Raw genomic sequence first — 23,542 nt, 5'->3', positions numbered from 1 at the left:
GCAATCCCTGATCCATCTTGTGTTTTGATGGGTGTCTCACTGAACCTGGACCCTGTTAATTTGTCTAGACTGGGGTGACGAACCTGCAAGCTTCCCCGATCCTCACCTCTGGAATTACAGTGCACAGTGCATGCCCAGAGTTTTGCAAAGGACTTGGTGAATCAAACCCAGGTCTTCAAGCTTTCAAGCACTCAGACAAAATTGGCCTTTTATTTTGTCACAGGGGATCCTAACTCAGGTCTTCACAGCAAAGGTTCTTAGCCATTGAGCCATCAACCAGTCTCTGCTCCTATCTTTCTAAGCTAGGCAACATCTTTAATCTGGTACATGCACCTCTAGTCTAAGTTTTAACTCTAAAGGGTCATATAAATTTTCAGAGAATTAACACTCTCAATACTAGTACACAATGAATAGTGTGTTTTCTTTTGCTACTGCTGTCATACAGAGCAATGATTTTTTTTATAAAATCATTCCCCTGAAAATTTGTACTTTGTGAATAATTTTCTAATGCTATTATTTGCCTCTATTAGACACATACTGGAAAGCTTGAAAATCTGCATATATTCCTGTGTTAATATTCTTTCAATACTCAAATTGCTTTCTCTTTAGCATCATCTTCAGATTTCAGAATATTTATGACCTGTTCCTCGCTAACCATTGGGGTAAAAGTTCTCTCCAATGGAGTGTGTGAGAGAACACTTGTATTTCAACAATATGTAGTGCTCTTGAGTTGGTATTTTAGTCTCTCATCACATATGTATATATATATATATATACATATATATATATAGATATGTATATATATATATATATTATATAACATAATATATTATAAAAGGACATACACATATATATTCTTACTTTTAGTTTCTTTCTGAAATCATTGAAGGTTTTGAAATTATTACTTAAAAAGTTAAAATTTTATATGGATTCCACTTAGAAATTCCATAAACAACCAACTGAAGCATGTCCCAAGTAAATTACAGTCATTAACTTGATGACCTTGTGTAAAATCTTGAGAGGATGAATATTAGAGGGCTATGTTCACATACTGTGCCAAGTACCAGAATGACGTGGGTATCATAAACTATAAATTTATGTTTAGTTCTACTACCATTTTAACATGTATAATTTTACCTAATGCCATCCGGCCTATGAAAATTTAATTGGTCAGCAAGCTGGTTTGCTTAGAGACTCACAAAAAGATTGAAAAGTAGTTCCACTCAAAACTACTAGTAAGATCAACATTATTAAAGCCAATGGGTATCTTGTTGAATGTAATTTTTGAAATTGGAACAGCCTTTTAGTACAGAATTACCTGGCAAGCCCTGTGACTTCTACTGCAACACCACCCCCTCTGTAGTGCTGATTTAATTACTGAGAAAAGTCTAATGCTTATGATAAAATAGCATGGGTTATAAAAGACTTTCTAGAAATTCCCCTTTGATACAGTAATGCTTGTGACTCTGGACACCAGCTCTGTCAAGAGAGAACCTTATTGGCCAACCCTATGTATGGGATACACAGAGCATACAATGGTCCCTGGATTGCATATGTGCTAACAATGATACACAGAGATCATGTCTAGATCTCTGAAAAGAAATTTAATCCCAGGTTCTCATCTAGCCCTTCATGTCTCTCTTGCTCCTGAGTTTTGAGGAGGAAAATAGGAGTTGGACAAACTAGGAGGAACCTGGGGAGAAATGAGAGGGAGAGGGGTAGGGAGTGCAAACTCAGTAGCCTTAAATATAGTCGAAAGAAGAGGACTCTACAAGGTTGTTCTCTGACCTCCACATATACACCATATTACAAGTAGTGTCTTCCCTAATAATGCAGAAAAATTGTAATTAAAAGGGTATTTGGAAGTGGCAAAGTCATGCTGAAAATAACATGCAGTTGGGTGGGGGTGGGCGTTGGATCCTCTACTAGACTCTTGAAGTACTGTTAGCAGTAGGCACTGAAGTATTGAGTAAGACTACTGAAATTTATGTTCCCTTAGCATAAATAAATTAATCTGTTTAAACCTGAATTTGCAATAAAATAACTTCTGTTTTGGAAATACTTTTCAAGGTTGCCTAATATTTGTGTTTTGAAACAGGGTCCTACTATGCTAGCCCTAGCTGAGCTTCTTTTCCCTTTGGGACAAAATGGGACTGCAAGCAATGCTTAGCTAAAAAGATCTTTTTTTTTTTTTTTCTTTTCTTTTTTTTTTGTACTTAACAAGAAACTTCTGAACATTGGAACTTTATCTGAAGATTCTGTTGATTCTTTTGTGGGCAGAGTTACCAAATGACAATGCATTTAATTATCTCAATGACAGCCTGATAGAATTCTACTTTGAGAAGCGGGGACTGCTATGAGATGTTACAAGATAATTTTGAGGTATTTTTGACTTTAGTATTTTGATGTCTCAAGTGACTACCCCAAAAGCTAAAGGAATAGTCTAATAAAAGTATTTTCCTTCTTTCCTGCTCAGTGTTGTGACTTCAAGGAGGCTGTCTAAGCTCTGTGTGTCATGGTCTCCAAACTGTATAGAACAGCCATAACAAGGCTTCCCCCATGATCTTCTTGAGGATGAAGCAAGTTTACCCACAGGTCATGGCAGAATGTAGCCAAGGTGTGAATTCTGTCAACATTGATTATTGCATTGCTTACTTCTAACAGTTGGAGGGTGATCTTCCATCTGGACGCTATGGCATTTTTGATATATCTCTGAAGAGCTTTAAGTCATAGAAAGGAAATTTTAAAGTTTCTACCACCTGTGTTTAGAACACAGGCAGGCTCACAAAAGCTCAGCACAAATTCTTTGGCTCACTTTACCATGAAATTCCTATTTTCACCTGATAGTGTGTTCTTTTCTAGCCAACCTAATATTGATTACTGTGCTGAAATGTTGAGTATACCTATTTTCTTGATTTATGATAATCTACTTTTATATAAATAGCAAGGTTATACAATTATTCCTAACTGACATGAAGTTAGGTAGTCCAGTTGTAGAACTCGAGAAATGGAGCCAATTCCAAGAGTCCTCAACCTATGGCATCTCTGCTTTAGCTATCTTAGTGAAAAACCGTATTTCTCAATGTGGGAATAGTACAGTGCTCAGTGACATCCTCTTGAAAGATGTGAGGGGGTCTACTTACTCTTTTGGTCAGCTGAGTATCCATCATGAAATTGTGCACATGCTTTTCCGCTTTGGTAAGTTCTAGCTTTCTTGCCACTACGGCTACCACTAGGGCTGTGCAACCTGCACCCTAAAAACAAAGAAAGAGGAATTAATTAATATTTTTGATCCCAACTACCTTAGAGGTTGTTTTGTTATCAAACATTAATTTTTCTCAAGCAAAACAAAACTGACAGTTTTCAGTGTCTTCCATGAGTATGACAGAAAAATATGTAGTTAACAATCGCAAGCAATGTCCCTTTAAGGTATAAAATCCGAGTTTACCTATTTTTAAAACTAAAGCATAATAATGAATAAAACAAGATTTCACCGCAAGGAATAAATAGCTGAAAACCAGCTTCCTGAATTTTCAGACATAAATTTTCTTTAAAAACAGGAAATCTGTTGTACACCTATAATTATATAAGCATATTAAACAAATTAACATAAGTACATGGACTAGAAATGAAGATTAAAAAAAAAAAAAAAAAAGCTAACATTTCAAAATCTTCTCTTTGGATGAGACCAGCAGGCTTTCAGGCAAGTGAGTGGATACACAACAGGAAGGACAGCACTAGACTGTTCATGTATGCAGGCTGTGGCTTGAGAGTGACAAGGTCTTGGAAGAACGTAGTGATGTGAGCCTGCATGCAACAAAGCATGGTGTACAGAAAGCCAGGAGATGCCTTCATTTGGAGAAGCAATCATGTTGCCTTTCAAACCATAGTCCATTTAGCTTATCTCAGACAAAGGAATACAGGAGACACTTATGTGGTGCCCAAAGGGCTTTAGGCCTCTCTCTCTATGGCCAAGGTTCATTCAACCTGAATTGTGAATCGTGGAGGTGTTGTCTTTGGGGAAACAGATCAGGGACCACATGCAATGTCACATGCCACAGCCACTTCACTGGCCTGAGGCACAGCAAACCAATTGGTAGGGAAGGTGTCATTGTAGTGGCTATGAAGGAAGGCCATAAATCCTGAGAGAATCTTAGTCTTATGAGGCAACAGAGCAATAACACGGCTAATCCAATCTCAATGGACAAGCAACAGAGGAGAAAAGGGGTGAGTAAATGCAGGCATCCATGTAGGAGTGGCATACATAGAAGGATGATAGAATACTGGTGGATCTTTCCATTCACTTGAATCTCAATCCGTTTCTAGTGTCATTCTTTTGATGTCACCAAAAGTAAGAGCACACCTTGCTGAATCAACTCTCAAATTTCCACAAGGTAATATGCTTTTCCTGATTACCAACAGGTCTAAAAAAAAAAATCTCATATTAAAATGGCAAATTGATGTCTTCAAAGTGTACTGGTCATCATCTTAAGTAAGTAATACTGAGGAATAATGGTTATGTGACTTATTGCCCTTCTGTCTCCTACATTGTCCACTCTTGAAAGGCATTGATCTAATGAACACACACACACACACACACACACACCCCACTAGAGTTTCAAGAAAGCTTACAGTTTATGTCAGGCCTCATTCACAGATATATTCACAGCTGTCTTTGGTCATAGGGAACATATGGACCATAGGTTGATTCAAATTTATTTGAAAAACATTTGAAGATACAACACAATATTTAAAAGGCAAGTTATATAATGATTTCATTTTTGTTTTTAAATGGACCACACTGGGAAAGAAAAATGAAACAAACAAACAAACAAAAAAACCCCACCTATAATCAAGTCCATATAAACGGTTATCTAGAGTATTTGGAGTTTTAATGACTTGTTTTGTTCTAGGTTGTTTCGAATCAACAGTTGATGCTGGATCCAACCTCTCTACATAGTCAGACTCCCCAGCTTCTTCACCAGGGTCTAGCCTGGATTGTCATATCTGCCACCATACACAGGCTCCATCTATGCAGCATCCAAACTCTCCATTAAGTCATATTTCCCACATGGTTTAACAGGGTCTTGCCCTGTAAGTCTCTCTGGCCCTCCCCATCCATGCCTTTCCCCCCAATCTGCCCTACATCCATCCAATGCTAATCTCATCTCTCCCGCTTGACCCACAGCATTCTCTAGACTTCTACCAGGACTCTACCTATACTCCAACCAATAGGCCCCTCCCATGTCACATCCAGACTTTCTACCCAGCCAGATCCATCTCTATACCCATATTCCAGGCTTAGACGGGGATGCACATCCTGTACACTAGCCCAGTCCCCTCTGTGTACCGGACCTGATTCAGCACAAGGCATTTCCAACCTCTACGTCCAACCCATCCACACATCTTCTCTTCTAACCCAACAACATGACCATATCAGCCTTAAAACTAAAAAGTAACTCCACTTGCCCAAATCTCTTTGCAAGAATACAAACAATATGAAAGATCTAAGTCTCTTTTCCTCTGAACCTACCAGTCTTGTAGAAATATTTGCCCACAGAATTTCTTGGAAAAAAGCACAAACTTCATTAAAGAATTCAAGAAGTTTTGGAGGACACAAACATGTGGAGAGCAGGTGTGGCGATGGTCCCAAGATGGCGCCTGGGACTCCTGCCAAGTCTTATGACTAGCACCTGATTTTCTCCCACACCCGAGTTTAGCCACATCCACCATGCAAGCCCCGCAAGTGCACCATTGACGCAAAATCAGGCCAGATGACGCGGACCTATGAACAGGGGCTATGTAAAGTGGACTGAGGGGGTGGAGTCGTGACGGGATAAAAGCTGCTGCTTTTTGGGGATAGAGGGAGACATTTTTTTCTTGCTTCTATGCTGTAAGTTTCCTGAATAAACCGCTTTGAGAAGAACGTTGTGTTGTTGCTCTTTTCTGCTGGTCGGAGACAGAAGCGACAGAAACAAATCAGTAAAATTAAGGAGAATACACTACATGCCTGAGTGGTACCCAAGAAAACAAAAACATAAGGATGACAGAAATGACAATGACAATCCAGAATTCAATGAGAGTTCAGTAAGGAGATAGAAACATTGAAGAGGACCCGATATGCAATGAACACGGAACTGAAAACCCAATAACTCAACGAGAAATCTCAAAGGAAAGCTTACAAGCAGATTGAACATAGCAGAAGATATCTTCAAGTCTATCAGGACTTGAAGAGAAAGTCGAGGATCTAGACCAAAGAAGCAAGGAATACAAAAAAAATCTTAATAAAACACATGAAAGGAACATACAGGATATGTGGATTATCAAGAAAAAAAATTGAAATTGCAGGAATAGATGAGAGAGAAGAACCCCAAGTAAATGACACAGACCAGATCTTCAACAAGATCTATACTTCCCCAAACTAAGGAAAAAGATGCCAATAGAGATAGAAAAAGCACACAGAATACCAAATAGACAAGACCAGAAAAGATCATCCCATGGCATTCCAGAGTTAAAACACTAAGTATAAAGCACAAAGTGTGTTGATAGCTGCAAGAATCAACAAATACATAAATGGCATAAAGGAAAACCCATCAGAATAACAGCTGATTTCTCAACTGATAATCAAGATGCTGACATAACTCACTATAAGTCCAAAAACACTATAAGAGTATGACAGCCACCCTAGATAATGTACCCAGCAAAACTAACAGCCATCATTGAAATAGAAATAAATTACAAGAAACATTTTGGGCTGAAGAGAGAAATGATTATAATAGAGATACTGTGATAATAAATTTGATGCCATGACTATGAAAACACAAAGTATCACTAAAAATACAAACAATAATACCAAAAACCTACAACACAATGACTCTAACTAACACACATTTCAATAATAATTTTTAATATCAATGGCCTCAACTTTCTAATCGAAAATACGCATTGACTAGGATGGATCAAGAAACAAAATCCATCTTCATCTTTTGTCTACAAGAAACACATCTTAGTTTAAAGAGAGGCATTTTCTTATAGTAAAAGGACAGAGCAACAGTATTCTAAACAAATGGGACTGGGAAGCAGGCAGGTGTACCTACCCTAGTCTCTGACAAAGGAAACAAAAACTAATCACAGAGATGTAGAGAGGCGCTTCATTCTAATCCAGGGGAGGGTTAGAGATGACCCTATTACTATCCTAAACACAGATTCACCAAATTCTTTGTACCTAATTTCATTAAAAGGATGTATCACTGGATTTAATTATACAGATTAAGATCAACCCACCAACAGTAGTTTCTTTCAATACCTACTTTGTCCAATAGACATGTCTTCTAGACAAAACAAAACAACAACAACAAAAAAAGTGAACAGGAAAATATCAAAACTAATTCACAGCAGACCTCATCTGGACTTAACAATCCACTAGGTGGAAGGGAAGTCCATAGAATGGGAAACAATCTTTGCTAGCTATACATGTGACAGAGGATTAACACCCAGCATATATAAAGAACTTCAAAAAAAAAAATAAGATGATGATACCCATTCAATAATGGTCTTGAGATCTAAACAGAGATTTCTCAAATGAAGAAAGAAATGGCTAAAAGTAATCTTTAAAAAATTAAAATCTCCATGACAATTAGGAAAATGAAAATCCAAATAACTTGGAGATTTCATCTTGCTGAAGTCATAATGGCAAAGATCAACAAACAAGTGGGAACATGTTGTGGGCTGTGTGGGGAAAGAGCACTCCATTCTCATTGTAGGAAGTGTGCAGAAAGAGGACTCTCCTTCGCAGTGTTGGTAGGATTGCAATCTGGTCCAGCCAGTGATTCTGGAAGTTTGTGTGGAATTCTCAAAAAGCTAAAAATGAATCTACTGTAAGACCCAGCTATAACACTCTTTGGCATATTTCCAAAGGTCTCAACATCCTAGTTCACAGAAACATGTCCAGCCATGTTCATTGCTATTGTGCATGTGCTATGTGTTTGATTGGACTTCATATGGGTGTTCAGCAAGAGCAGTCACCCAGCCTCTGAGTCTTTACTCCAGCCCAGTAACTGCTGCAACTTTTAAATCAGTAGTTCAGAGCCTTGTTCATGAACTAGACTCACTTGGAGATTTTGCAAGAGCCCCACTGTTGAGAAATGGTATTGGCAACATACTCAATCCTGCAGTGAATGATTCACTGTAGACAAAGGAGACTGTGAACAGAATATAGCAAGCTGCCCTTAACCTTAAAAACAGTGATAGCTCTTTGAGTTACTAGTGAAGATGTTAGAAGCATGCAGGTGTGAGGGGTGATAGGTAGCATGATATACTGTGTTCCCCGAGGACAATTAAAGTGGTTTTAGTGCTTGATCCTGATGAAGGAATAACAGATTTTAGGAAGAAACATCTGTATCTATGCTGTTGGCTTTTAAACTTCAGCTACAACGTCTAAACAACTCTGTCTGACAGTGGTGGGCAGATAAATCACTAACTACCTGCACCTTCCTCTTCTCAGGCTGGACCACAGGGACACCTGTTGCTTATTTGATCCCTCTTTTTCCTCAGTGGGTGCAACTGAGTTACTCCAATAGGCAGAGAATGTGAAAACCAAGGGGCTCCGAACTGCTACAGACAGCCATGACAGGGCAGTTGGCACAAGACAATGAATATTTTTCTCCCTGGGCAGGTGGCCACTGCTGAGATCCTTCTGGAAAGAAATCAAAATCCTAATAGGAGTGGAAAATCACTGGCATCTAGAGTCTTGGGAAGCAGTTTTTCCTTGTGCTTATTCTGGGCTCTACTCTTTCCTTTTGCTGGCCCATTTCTTGATGAGTGCTCTCTAACTCACCAAATGACTTGTGCTTTAAAATGAGCACCTTGGGAGCAAAGCAGAGAAGCAGCAAATCCAACAATTTAGTAATCTCTCAACTGTTACCTATACTTTTCACCCCATTATCCTAACTGTCTGCCTGTACGCTGCACCCAGCCAGGCATTTAGAAACCCTGTTGTTGACGTCAGGTATGATGCCCACACCAGTAATCTCAGCACTTGAGAAGTTGAGGCAGAAGAACAGGAGTTCAAGGTCAACCTCAGCTACATTGAGAGTTGGAGGTTGACATGGGTGTATAGTCTTAGAAAGTAAAAAAAAAAAAAATCATATAAAAACAAAAACAAAAACAAACCAGAAGTGTTTAACCTTAACTAAGGAGGTGTCTTAGTTAAGGTTTTACTGCTATGAACAGACACCATGACCAAGCCAATTCTTACAAGAAAAATATTTAATTGGTACTGGCTCCCAGGTTCAAAGATTCAGTCCACTAGAATCAAGATGGGAGCATGGCAGCTTCCAGGCAGACACGGGCCTGGAGGAGCTGAGAATTCTATCTCTTATTCCAAAGGCAGCTAGGACAAGAGTCTTAAAACCCATGCCCACAGTGACACACCTACTATAAGAAGGCCACACCTCCTAATAGTGACTCCCTGAGCCAAGCATATACAAACCATCACAAGAGGGAAACTTAAATACAATGAAATCTCCTCCATATGTTTCAGTGTCCTTGTAATTAGAGAAACTGTAAGCTCAGACCTATCTAGGTTCTTTAAATATGTGTATGTGTATAGAATTATGTTTCAAAACTAACCTCAGTTGTTTAGTTTTTTAGAGTTGTGTAAAACAGAACTGTTGGTGTCAGAGCATTTTCAGAGCTTGCGGAGAATTCCAGGTTGGAGGGGAATTGCTGTAGTAACTGAGGCAATGGGTCATTGTTCCTGTCTACTTAGTGTCTACTTCAGGGCCATTCTGTTTCATAATATAAGAATGCCAGTGTGATTTTACACTTTCTCCAGTGCTCATCACCACCACAGCCCATGTAGAAACAGTTGGGACCAACATATGTTCCTCTCTGGAATGAAGATCCCTTTATGCCTTTAATACGATGAGTCACAGTCCTTCCACCAAAGTTAGGAAATAAATCCTGGCTTCTTTTCACCCAATTTAGTTTCTGTTTTTAATGAGAATCCAAAGCAAATCACTAACCTGCCTTCTGGTCACCTAAAATTAATGCGAGGACAGGGTGGTTCTGACCTCATGTATTAAAAATAAGGGTGTATTTTTTCCATCTATGCATAGTTTATCAACTTTTCATCTACAAAGTAAATGATAAACAGGAAAGAAAATTGGAGAAGTGAAGAGGGGTGGAGTCAGCTTATGTCAGAAAAAGCAAGTCATGAGAAGCAGGATTAATGTTCTGGAGGCTGAGCCGGATCAAACTGAAATGGGAGCTGGCATAAGTTTTAACCCATTCCAAACATGTGCAGGGTATTTACTGGTGACAGGTAAAAAAAGATGGCTTCCCCTCTCTGTCATTTACTAGACTACAGAAGTAGCGGCTAGTCTGACATCCAGGATGCAAAAGAAGCTGAGGGTACCCACCTGAACTGCTCCTTGATTAGTGCTCAAGAAATTCGACAGTATGACATTTTCATTTCCGGTCACCTAGTGACGATGCATCCTGTAAGTGCCTCCAAGAACCATCTTGAAATACTACTTTGGAATGAAGTGGACTTAAAGACACAGGCATAAAAAAAAAAAAAAAAATGAAGCTTCTTTGATAGAACTCTGCAGGACTGTTTCAATTATTGCTTCTAAGAAGACATCTTCCAAAGACCTAACTTAAAAATGCAATTGATGATTTTTATTTTAATCCCAGAATACCTACCACTATGGTTAATGGCCTGTTAAACCCACTAATGGTCAAAGTATTTCAATTTTAAATTATTCTTATGTGCTCTGTATAATAGTTTATTAGAGTGCAAATTGCATTTTAATAGTCAATTTAGAGTATTCAATGATAATCAAGATTTACCAAAAATATACTTCTTAAATGTCCACCTTTTAATCTAAAATGAATAGAACCACTTAAATGTTAACCTTTATTTACCCATATGAATGTTTTGTCTGTATGTATGTTGGTATACCATGGGTACTCCTGGTGCCTACAGAGGTCAGAAGAGGTTATCATATCCCCTGGAACTGGAGTTACAGATGGTTTTAAGCCACCATACAGGTGCTTGGAGTTTAATCCAGCTCCTCTTGCAATAACACAGCGGCATCTTTCTAGTCTTGAACTTTCATTTTAATATATCTATCAACTTGTTCTTCAAGAAGAAGGTAAACAAATACTTGACAATATCACCTCCCTTTGTGTTTTTGAGGCTGACTGACTCAATAGCTAAGAAGCATAAATATATTTTACTGCCCTTGCCTGACACAAATAATTATGCTTTCATAATGAATAGGTAAAACATCAATTTTGGCAAATAAAATACTCTAAATCATTCAAATTTTATATTACAACCCATGAGAGTGTTACATTTCCTCAGGTCACAAAAATATTTCCCTTTATCAAAAATTGCTTTCCTCTGATTTCTTTAAATCCAGTTGGCATTACTGCTGGAGGTCAAGTGCTCATTTTAAATGCCCTCATCCTACGGAAGGGTGTGCTTGGGGATCTTTTAGCACTGAGATGAAGCCCACGGGACTAGGAAACCCATTTCTATGATTTGCTAGGTCAGCTCATTCTTCTACTCTTGGGCAGGAAACAAGGAAGTATTGCATAAAACTGGTCGTCAGCCCTGAGTCATTCTGCATTTAAAGCTCCTTATTGGAAAGAGTGCCATGAACTTAGAGAGTGAAGGGCAGTTCCAAAACACTAAAGCGCTGCATGGTTAGACAATTTAGATGCTGCTATATCCCAGCAGGTCATAAAAATGCCTAGGTACACTTGGCTATCGCTGGAAGAAAGCAGCTGTCATGTTCCTTAAAAAATTTCCCTGGGATTGATCTGAGTCAACCCTAGAAAGGACTAAAGTTCTGGTCAGGAACTTAGTTTTCTGACCGACAAAGCCCAGAATTCTCCTTTCCTTTCTTAATAAAATATACTTCTGCAAGAAATCAAACATCTACTCCTGTCGATGGCCCTTATGTGATGGGATTCAATGTGACCTGAGCTAATTCATTGCTCTTGTCTAGAATGCCTATGAACTGAGTTCAGAGTGCTCCCTCAACTCACACCCAGATACCCCACAACCTTGAAGCTCATGGAATTACTATCTAGTGTTCTAGAGTGGAATAGAGGCTTTACCCTGGACTGACATTCTCTTTGCCTCCTGAATAAAGTTAAAAAGTATTAATTAGTGTGGTCTTTTCAAATTACTGTGTACTGAGAAATCTTTATATAGAATTACTAGTGACACGGAAGAAACAAGTCACCTGGAGACCTCGCTTTGATTGTTTTATCAAGTCTAGTGTACTTATTAAGAACCACTTACACCCACACCTGTGAATGGATGGCTATTACTCTATATTTAAAGACAATTATGCCTCAAAATTCATTCATAGTTTAAAGGGTCAAATAGCCAAGAAGAACTACCATCACATTATAGAGGTAGGGAAACCAAAGCTATACATGAGTGACCTTCCTACTGAAAGTGAAAAGGTACCCTTATCAACATGATTCCTCTTGAAATAATCATGTATTCAGGAGTACAGGAAAATGCACAGCTTATGGGATGTGTTACATTCACACATGTAGATAGAGAAAGGATAGTGCTAGGTAAAATGATGACTCCTTTGTAAAACTGAGATAGCTAGAAACTAGTTGGTGCTGAAAAAGAAAAAAAGAAAAGCCGAGACTAAAACCTGACGAGTTAGAATTCAGCTCACTGTTTATGAAAACATCCCAAACAGGATATCTTCAGGTCCTCAATGTTTCCTCAAATGGAGCAAGAGTAGAGAAATTATTCTTCTATAACCTTAATGCTTTTGCACTAAAAGAAAAGCAGTGTGACTTCTGTTAAGTTCTTCCATGGTTTGGGGGCAGGGGCCGAGATGAGGATTAACATGGCTCAACTGGTGAAGTGATTGACATATAAAAAAACCAAACCGAAACAAAAATCCAATTTTGGATTCACAGCATTCCTGTAAAAGCCCCCATGGTAGCATGTGGGGTCTGTTGGCCAACTAATCTACACAAATCAGTAGGCTGAAGCTTAATAAAAATGAGAGACTGTTTCAGAAAATAAGGTGGAGATTCATTTAGGAAGATAAATGATTTTGACTTCTGATCCTTCCAGACATGTAAACACATATGAAAAATATGCAGAAGTGAGGAAGAGAAAGATCTTATTCATAGGTAAATCTCTACATAAGGCTCATTTCTACTTTATGTTTCTGATCATGTGTAAGAGAAAAAGAGAGGGAGAGGGAGAGAGAGAGAGGAAGACAGAGAGAGACAGAGAGAATGGGAGTCACACTAGGATCTTCAGCATACCAAGCAAGGACATATGGCTGAGGTAGATTCCCAATACTAAATCCATCAGTATCCAAGCTCTCCCTATTTTAGGAATTCCATAATCACCTACGTCTAATATTGTAAACAAAGCTAAATATTACAAAAAAAGACTTTGTGTCTTCAATTACCTATAGCAATTTGGGTAAGGACAGACTAATTTTTTAAAAGAATTAACTTATCTACTTACTTGGCTAATGTAGATGAGTACGCTATATATACACGTATGCATAACATTAGACCAAAGAAGGTATCAGATCACTTTATAGATGGCTGATAACCACCATGAGGTAGCTGGGGATTAACCTCCTGAAGATCAGTCAGTGGTCTTAACTGCTGAGCCACCTCTACAGCCCTGGGCCAAGATTTTGGGTTTTTTTTTTAAATTCATTTTACATCTCGATTACTGTCCCCGCTTCTAGTTCCTCCTCCCACAATCCCCCCTCCATCCCTGGACAGGCCCAATTTTTATAATGCTATTTGGATTTCTATTAGAAATGTTATAGAAAACAATCTCTCCTCATGGCTTCATGATATATTTCTGCCCAGAGTAGTGTAGAAATAAGCTTAGTCTAATGTCCTTGTCTCTAAAAATATATGACCCATGGCACAAATTCAGCTTTTCAAAAACTTCTAAATTATACCCTAATTTTGAGTTTTGACTAATGTAAGCAGCAAGGACAATGGCAAGCTATAATTCATCAGTGTCAATTAGTTTTAGGAAGAAAACAAGCACGGCTCTGAGGAGTCTTTGTAGGTGTTAGCATGTAGACCAACTCTCCTTCAAAATGAAAGCTAACTACATGAAGGAGTAAGTTCTATCAAAATGTTATAGACACAAGGGTTAGAAAGGAGAGCAACCAAGAGGAACAGAAGGCAGAGTACTCCAGAACTAACCGTCAATGGTGCAGGGTGACCCTGGGCTGTCTCGGGGATTGCAAATTGTATTTTTTATTCACAATTTATTGAAACACTAGAGCTGAGGGAATCTGTCAATACATAGTTTATAAAATAAATGCTATAAAGCTCTAAAGAATAGGCAAACGAATACCGAAATCAGTTATCTCTGACTAAGTGCTTAAGAGTTATCATACTTTCCGGGATGAAAAGAAAGCACAGGCAAACAAAATTAGTCAAACATACTTCATCTTCAAGAAACTAGCCTTGTATAACATTATTTTCTCTTACAAATATCACTCTGACATTCCCCATGGTGTATCTAGTTTGCTTCCATGCATTGCTCCAAGTCGCTAAGGAATTTACAGAGGGTATAATCCACTTCTTAGACGCGCACCCTGAAGATTGCCCAGTAGCCTGACACTATTGTTCTCAAGGGAGGTCCACTGCACTGTTCTAAAATACTTCTACAGAGGCTACCCAAGGATTTGTGGATTTCTCTATAGATGCAAGGAAACAGTCTTTAATCAGATCAGTTAAACAATTTTCTCTTACAGGGGAGAGAGAATAGAGTCCCTGAGTTTCAAAATGAACTGTTGTTACACTGTGAGCTTGCAGAGCAAGAATGAAGTCATGTACGTTTCATTACAAAGAACCTTTTTTTTTTGTCTGTATAGATTAAAGGATCCTTAGAACATCCTTTTCAAAACAAAGATCAGTAGTGAAACCTAATCACGGAAGCAGTTAAAGGAGGTGAATGAGAGATTCTGTGCAGCCAGACAAGACTTTGAAGAGGTAGTTCTGGAGACATTAGACACAAAACAATATTAAGAGAAGACAGATGTATCCCAAGGTGCCTGTGCCCAGGAAATGTTAAAGTCAAATTTGTGTCTGCAACAAAGGTATATGAGCCCCTCAGTCACTCCTCATTAATAATAAAATGGGTACCTCTTGCCACAAAAGCAACCTAGCAAGTTGATCTTGAGACGCACTGAGGTAAGACTGTAGTTATCATTTCTGTTTTTATAAATAGCATTGTTAATGTCCCTTGTGGGTTTGTTATGGGGCCTTCCAAAAATACATTTCTATATATTTTATTTCCCAAAGTTTTATGCTATACGACAAAATGCTATTATTTTAGGGGAAATGGGAGATACTCTAAAAAATCAAACATGTAATGAGCTATACCAGGTATACTGAAAAAAGAATGTCAAGTTCACTAAATTTATTTTTAAAAAGTTTTTATTTTACAAGGAAATAAGGCTAAATTATGGCTCCAAATTATAATTCTTATAATTTGGGCTTGATGGTTATCCTAACACTACTGTTATCTTTAAATTGGCATGGCTGGGTTCAATTCTACCCAGGGCAGAAGCATGCCCTCATTTTCCTGATGCTCAGGCTTTCCGTCCTTTTAGGTAACTAAAATCTTTCCCACAGTCTTCCTCGGAAGATGCTACAAGTGACTCCATTCTGAATGGACCTAAAAAGGCCAGCTGGTATTCTCTCCTGTGTGTGGACAGTGTAGAGATGTTGAGTTGACATCTTGTTGATGTGACCCTTTAGCGTACACACCCAAGTTTTGGTGCCCATGACCTCTCTGCTTCCTTACTGGGTCAAATGGCCACCACACAATTTGCCAAGAAGGGATGCTCCCCTGCTAAGAGCAGAGTGTCATCTGACTGTAGGTTTCTGACTTGAGGTCTTGCCCAATAGAACTTTTTCTTCCACAACATATGTACAATAGACTCAAAAGGCAGTGACCACATTCAAAGCTACACGATCACTCTTACTTTGCCTTAATCTTCAATCAGTCTTCAAGGAGCTCAAGGCTGGGGCAGCCAATTCTCATGATCTGCCTACCTGTCCTGGCCCTATGAGGAAGACTTTCACTTCATTTTAAGCTAGCTTTACACTTCCTCTGATCTCCACCAGTCCTTTGGTGAGAGAGGCAACCTTACATATCTTTCTCAAGGACAGAATGTTTTCCCAGTTTTCATATAACATGAATGGTGTATATGCAGTTCAGGCTATACAACAGTGGAAGAGGGGCAAACAATATGCCCCAGGTTGCCAGGCCTCCTGGGAAAAGACCCAGCATCACTCACCATGACAGCAAACTTTCCTCCAGTATCCTGCAATTCCTGTCCCCAACTGTGCGTGTCCCCCATCACTCCTGTCCACTTACTTTATTCAAATGCACTGCACTCTTTATCTTGTAGCTTTCAGACAGAATGTTCCCAATTCCTGGCCACTTACCCAGAAGCCTCAGTTCCCTATAGACAATTCATCTGCTGAGGCCCATTCTTATTCCTTAGTTTCCTAAATAACTTGAGACTCAGGGTGTAATTAACAGTCATTTGCCAATTATTTTCAAACCACAACTTTCTGCTGGAGGCAGGACTGGGGCAGCTTGTGCTTTGTTTTGATGCATTCCCCAGCAGTTCCAAGAGCCATGCCTTTCATGCAACCAACATTCATTAACAAAAACCCCTAACAATATAGAATGCCGAAGAAATCTTTAAGCCCTCAACATATTTCAAAACTTATCTTTGTGAGAAAATCAGTAACTGACAATCATTTATACATATTGAGTGCTTTTGGTCTCTTAAGCAAAAATAAGAGAGATGGGAAGGGAAAAACACTCACCATGATTCCAGTAAGCAAGCAGACTCCTTTCCCACAGTATGTGTTGGGTACCATGTCACCATAACCAATGGAGAGAAAAGTTATTGATATCAACCACATTGCTCCAAGGAAGTTGCTAGTGACATCCTGTTGATCATGGTACCTGAAAAACAGCAAGTAGAGCCAGGGTTTATAACTGTCCTCCAGTATAGCAGTAAAGAGCAATTTCATTGATTTGATGAACTGACTATATCATCTATAAATTCTTCTCTTTAGATGTACTGAGGGATTATAGATATAAATAAAGTGGAGAAATCACTTTCACTCTAACAAACAACCAGAATGAATAATGTACAGGATAAAAACAACATTCTCACTACTGCAAGATGGTATTACATGTGCACATACATGTAGCTCTGTTGACAGTATTAGCATTCCGTGTGCTTATGTGCCCAACCTTTGTTGTGCCTTGTCCCAATCTCATGCTGCGTGTGTAGTAAGAGTCATGCTGTGTCCTCTCCTGGGATTATGTTCACTCCCTTGTTATACCTGTCATCCTTCTCAATACATTCATGTTGAAGCACGGACATGCTGCCTGGCATTCAGACACGTAATAATCAGGCCATGTTATTATCAACCCTAGAAGAGTCTGCTGTGATTCATGTTTGGAATGTTCCAGGGCCAAGTGGCCCTCTTTGGTCTCTACAGCATTTACACTTGACCTGTGGTCACCAACAGAGGTCTTTGCTTTTGAGCCACTTCCCACTAAGGACCACCTGTCTTTACTTCCCTTAGACATTAGCTGAGAGTCCTACACTGGCCTCATTTCTTGCTGTGCCTTCTTCTAAATACAGTCAAGGTCCTGTTTCTTGTTACTTGTACTAAACAAAGAAGTGACAGGTTGGTGTGATCAAGAACTCCAGCATCAGGAGGAATGAGGACCACTACTGTACTGCCCTATGAAAAGGATAAGGAAGAGATATTGACTGGGCCATGTAGATGCTCATTTATAAGACATCACAGAAGGCTATCCTTAGTAAAGAGAGTCCAGGAGGCATTTCTAGCTATGCCAGGGAGACCTATAAGTACATTTCCATATTATCTAGTAACACAATGAGCAAAATGTATACACGAGGTATAAGAGTATGGCTAGTGCTGGGCTTAGCTGTAATGTGAGCTAAACAGTTTCCACACAAAGAAACTCTGTTTCAAAACATAAGAAAGTCAGCTTTGGCTTCTACCCCATTCATGGTATCAGGGCTCCTTAGTGAGTACTTCCTGCCATACTTGTTTTGGGGAATATGTTACCCTACCTGTGCTGTGGGCTGCATGATGCACAGGAGGGATGAGGGGGGGCAAAGCTCGTTTTCTCTTCAAATTTTATTTGTGAGATGAAAACTTCTTGACAAAGCATGATTTACTTAAGCATCCATACATCTAATCCATACATCCACAAGCCACATAAAATACATTATATTAATTTTGTTCTCAGTAGGGTCTCAGCAGTACCCCCGTTTAGCATGTAATATTTTACAACCTAGACCACCACTGGCGGAAATTACTATTCTCTTAACTCTCTTTATATCGACAGTCGTGTCCTAGACAGTTTCACTGTCTAGTCTCAGCGACATGCTGAGTAAAAATCTTCACTTTGAATGGCTTCTACACCCCCACTGCAAGTATCAGGGTACTTATCTGCCAGGCATGTGGTTTTTCCTTCGGCAGAACAACTAACTGCAAAGAAGAGTTTTAGATTTGCTACTACAACTTGGGGTCCCATTGGAATGCCTGTCTCCCTACTGCCTATGAGGACATTTCAGCCTTGGTGTGGGTGTAGACATCTGCTCTTCTTTTAGCATTTTATATCTGGTTTTCAAGATACGGTGTGGTACTTGCCCTCCAGCGGGAACCTGAAGCACTCACTGGACAGGCCCAGCTTGCTCTTCTACAGTATGTTCTCCGTTGACTATAAAATATCTTAAATGTACAACTAGTCGCCTCCTTCTTCGTCCCTGTGTCAGACACTCAGATTGATACCACTGAAGCATTACTGGATACTTCTAAAATGCTGTGAGCCTTACACTGTGTCAGAGGCCATAAACCCATGTTGGGAGGTCTAACTGAAAACAAGTCTGCTTTTAGAAGTTGAGATTTTATAGCTTGGGATTCTATAAATTATCCTTTTTTTTTCCTTGTGAAGTAAAACTATGAAAACAGCTCAGAGAGGGGGAAAAAACCCTCTCATACTAGTGTTTATGTTATATTTAGACAGGCTCAGTTGTGAATAGTCAAAGTGAGGTAATTAAGGACCAAATTAGACACTATTAGAATAATCACCTGATTTCCTTTCTAGCAACTCAAACCCAAATATTATATTAGAGTCATCAACATGGTGACACTATCACTTAGACCATCCTTAGCTTTTGGATCAACGCCAGAGTCACAGCACCATCAATGATTAATGCATATAATTTAAGACTAAAGAGATATACAAACTTTACTTATACTAGATCACTTCACAGACAAGTCAGAGATCTCCACTTTTTTTTTAAATCCTTTTTGTATTGGATATTTTCTTATTTACATTTCAAATGTTATCACCTTTCTGGTTAGCGTGCCCCCACCCCCGTGTGAAACCTCCTGTCCCATCCTCTCTCCCCCTGCTTCTATGAGGGTGTTCCTCTATCCAACCACTCTCACCTCCCATGAATTCCCCTACACTGGGGTATTGAGCCTTCACAGGACCAAGGGCCTCTCCTCTCACTGATGCCTGACAAGGCCATTCTCTGCTACATATGTGGCTGGGGCCATGGGTCCTTCCATGTGTACTCTTTACACAGGTTTAATCCCTGGGAACTCTGGGGGGTCTGGTTGGTTGAAATTATTGTTCTTTCTATTGGGAACCCCATGCTCAGTCTAATGGTTGGCTGCACACATTTGCCTCTGTATTTGTCAGGCACTGGCAGAGCCTCTCAGGAGACAGCTATATCAGGTTCCTGTCAGCAAGGACTTTTTGGCATCCACAATAGTATCTGGGTTTGGTGACTGTATACGGGGTGGATCCCCAGGTGGAGCAGTTTTTAGATGGCCTTTCCTTCAGACTCTGCTCTGCACTTTGTCTCCGCATTTGCTTCCGTGAGTACTTTGTTCCCCCTTCTAAGGACTGAAGCATCTACACGTTAGCCTTCCTTCTTCTTGAGCTTCATGTGGTCTGTGAATTGTATCTTGGATATTCCAAGCTTTTGGGCTAATATCCACTTCTCAGTGAGTGCACATCATGTGTGTTCTTTTGTGATTGGGTTATTATCACTCAGGAGATATTTTCGAGTTCTATCCATTTGCCTAAGAATTTCATGAATTCATTGTTTGTAATAGCTGAGTAGTACTCCATTGTGTAAATGTACCAAATTTTCTGTATCCACTCCTCTGTTGAAGGACATCTGGGTTCTTTCCAGCTTTCGGCTATTATAAATGAGGCTGCTCTGAAAGTAGTGGAGCACGTATCCTTGTTATATGTTGGAGAATCTTTTGTGTATATGCCCAGGATGGTCGCAAGAAAAACTGTCTGAGAAAGACATGAAGAGGCCCCTCAAGTGGCAGAGCCAGTCTCTGTCCAGCAGGGGTGCTAATTTAATAAAAGATATACCAAATAATAGTCAAGCTTTTAAGATAAGGGTATCCAGAGTTCCAGCAAAAGAGACTTGCACTGGTTTCTGCATGGCGGGCACCTTGAGCTTTGTGGACTTAAATAGCTTTCAGGTCTGAAAAGAGCTTCCTCTTTTTAGTTTCTATGCCTTATTCATCTCTTCATTCACCACTGACTGTGTCTAGCTTAACAGCTTAACAGACATGACCGCTTGATGTTAAACTGAGCATTTGCTCAAGTTCATCAGGGGTTACTTTCACTAAGGGGTAGGCTGGCCCCGACCAGCACTCCTGCTGGCCCTTAGCACTGCATGGCAAAGGCTAGCACTTACACTACCTTTTCACAGTTCTCCTCCAAAACATGCCCCGGTCAGTGTGGTACTCCAGGCTTGTACTTTTTCTCTTGGCATCCTGCCTATATGTCTAACAGCTTTCAATCAATGTGCATATGGGTTACAAGACATGTAATATATACTGTGCTCATCTACACGGTTTTTAGAGTCTAATAAATAATTTAAAGACTAATACTGGATCTTATTTTATTGCTCCATTGTCTAGTTCTGGGAGAATTTCAGAGGGGGGGGCTGGTGCTCATTGGTTAATATGGCAATGTTAAATTTGTTCTCAGCCTTATGCTTCCCTGGGCCATGTGGTAGGCTCTCATAGGCACACCCAGACTCAAAAAACAGAGAGAAATGGTTCTTGCTCATCAGTCAACATGAATTGTATTTGTGATATTATAACCCAAGGCTTATGCACAACTTATCTTTACAATAGCAAAAAAAAAAAAAAAAAAAAAAAAAAACAACCATCATGGATGTTAAGAGCTGACAAAACCATTTCCATGAATGCTTCTCTATAGAGCATCTTATCAGTATTAGTAATGACAACAGTATTTCAAATGTCAAGTCTGGCCTCAAACTTCAGACTTGGTTATATCATGAAAACCATTACAGAGATTAAATGCATGTGATAAACAATTTCTCTTCTAAAACTATTTCTTTCCTGAAATAACACTGTGATTATGGCAACCCAATAAAAAGATGTAGACTTTGAGCAACCAGAAGAAAGTAAAGAAGGCCCCAGGAGGAAGAGGAGACTTCTAATGGGTCCTGTTCTCAGCCGTGATGGAGAAATAGGATATTATATTTAAACTTTATTATGAAACAAACATTTACAAATCTGATAAAAAATTGAAATAATGCATAACAATGTATTTATTGGCCACCCATCAAGAACAGAAAGATTCTAGAGAGATGGCGAGCAACCAAAATGAAGCACACATCTACCTGTCCCCCTTTAATGCCCAGACTGTAGCTCAGGAAGAACAGGCAGGGCTCAGAGGCCTCCCTGAGCTGAATAGCACAGTTGGACTCTAAGGAGGCTAAGGTTTTACAGGGCTTAAAAGCCAAAGGAGGGAGATCTGTAAAGAGAAGTAAGAGCTCTGCACAGAGTCCCCTCGATTCTCCCAGCAAGAGGTACGATACCTTCACGCAAAACTACCCCAAGCTGGAGAATTGGGAGCCCTCAATGGACATTGATACAGAGCCACCAATTCAAGACAGACGGTAGGACATAACAGGACATGGAGTGCTAATTTAGACAAGATAGACTTCAGCTGATGGGCATGGTATATTCTACAAAAGAAGCATTACAGTAACAAGCCAAAGAAAAACATGAGAAGAAATAACACAGATTCCAAAGGAGATAGAAAGAGAAGGTGGGGGGATAAAGAACAGATGAGATAAATCGAGCGCACCGAGCTTGAAAGCACAGTTACCTAAGTATATCCTCAATCACCTCAATCACATTAAATATAAAGGGCCTAGGTATCTCAGTTACACAGATACCAAGCACACAGTGCATGGGTAAGGTACAAAACAGATAACCAAAGGACTGATAAGGAGTGATGGATGGAGCCGCAGGAACCCGTTCTCCTTGGCTATCCCAGGTATCTAGCATGACCAAGAAAGTACATTCTTGCTGGGCAGTGGTGGCACATGCCTTTAATCCCAGCACTTGGGAGGCAGAGGCAGGCAGATTTCTGAGTTTGTGGACAGCCAGGTCTACAGAGTGAGTTCCAGGACAGCCAGGGCTATACAGAGAAACCCTGTCTCAAAAAAACAAAAGCAAACAAAATAACAACAAGAAGAAAAGAAAGTGTATTTTTTCAGTACAGATTGGAGAATCCGAGACTCAGGGTCCAGAGAAGGGCAGAAGAAATGTTTAGGGCTGGTAAAGATCAGGCCCTCAGGTTTTTAAATGAATTGGTAGCATCCATTCCTATTTTCCTTCATTCCCTATCTCTGACCCTAGCTAGCATGAGAAGTTGATAATAGAGAGAATTTTTCTTTTTTATTGAAAAATGGGGCAGCCTCAAAGAAAAGACAATATACTCACACTAAGAAATTGAGGACTCTCTAATAAAACACCAGCTTTTACCCTTTGCCAAGTCTTGCTGGATGAATACCCTTTTCTTCTAAACAGAGCTTCCAGCTGGCTTCCAAATCCCCCTCTCAAATATAAATGAATAATAACTGGCACACACTTTTATGTTTTCTGAAGGAAAAGTACAGGCAAAATAGAGGCGGTAAATGGGAAAGGAAGAGGGGGAGAACAGTAGGAACTTGAGACAGTGTAGACACACATAGGTAGACTTAACTTCCTAAGCTGTGTCATGGACTAGTCTAAGGGAACGTGGTAGTGATACAGTGGGAGGTGCAGATACAATTTAAAGTACAATACAATCCCAGACATAGCACAATTCCAGTGCAAACTGATACAAAGCTCCTAGAATGTAGAACACAAAGTTAAAGATAAACACACACACACACACACACACACACACACACACACACACACACACTTTCAGGAGTGGAGATTTAGCATTCAGCACTGGCCTTTCCATAAGAATAGAGACTGGAAGGGATGAGATTAAAAATGCCCTGTAAATTCATCAAAAGGCATTTTCTCTAAAGGAAACATTTTTAAGAAAAAAACGTAAACATAATAATAACAACACGGATAAACAACC

The 23,542-nt window shown here is 39.5% G+C and overlaps 1 protein-coding gene across 4 annotated transcripts in view; it reads right to left on the bottom strand.

The window, feature by feature from the left end:
- Positions 1 to 23,542, bottom strand: part of Kcnn2 (potassium calcium-activated channel subfamily N member 2) — a 390,602-nt gene that overhangs the window by 12,426 nt on the left and 354,634 nt on the right. For all 4 annotated transcript variants that reach the window (XM_021214229.2, XM_029546834.1, XM_029546835.1 and 1 more), the window contains 2 exons: positions 16,885 to 17,026; positions 3,144 to 3,254 (listed from right to left, as the gene is read on the bottom strand). In XM_021214229.2, coding sequence (XP_021069888.1) covers positions 3,144 to 3,254; positions 16,885 to 17,026 — 253 coding nt within the window. The remainder of the gene's footprint in view (positions 1 to 3,143; positions 3,255 to 16,884; positions 17,027 to 23,542) is intronic.

Source organism: Mus pahari, chromosome 15 (assembly GCF_900095145.1).
Source record: "Mus pahari chromosome 15, PAHARI_EIJ_v1.1, whole genome shotgun sequence".
Classification (NCBI taxonomy): domain Eukaryota; kingdom Metazoa; phylum Chordata; class Mammalia; order Rodentia; family Muridae; genus Mus; species Mus pahari.
Note: the sequence above shows the minus strand (reverse complement) of the source record. Positions and strands in the feature narration are given on the sequence as shown.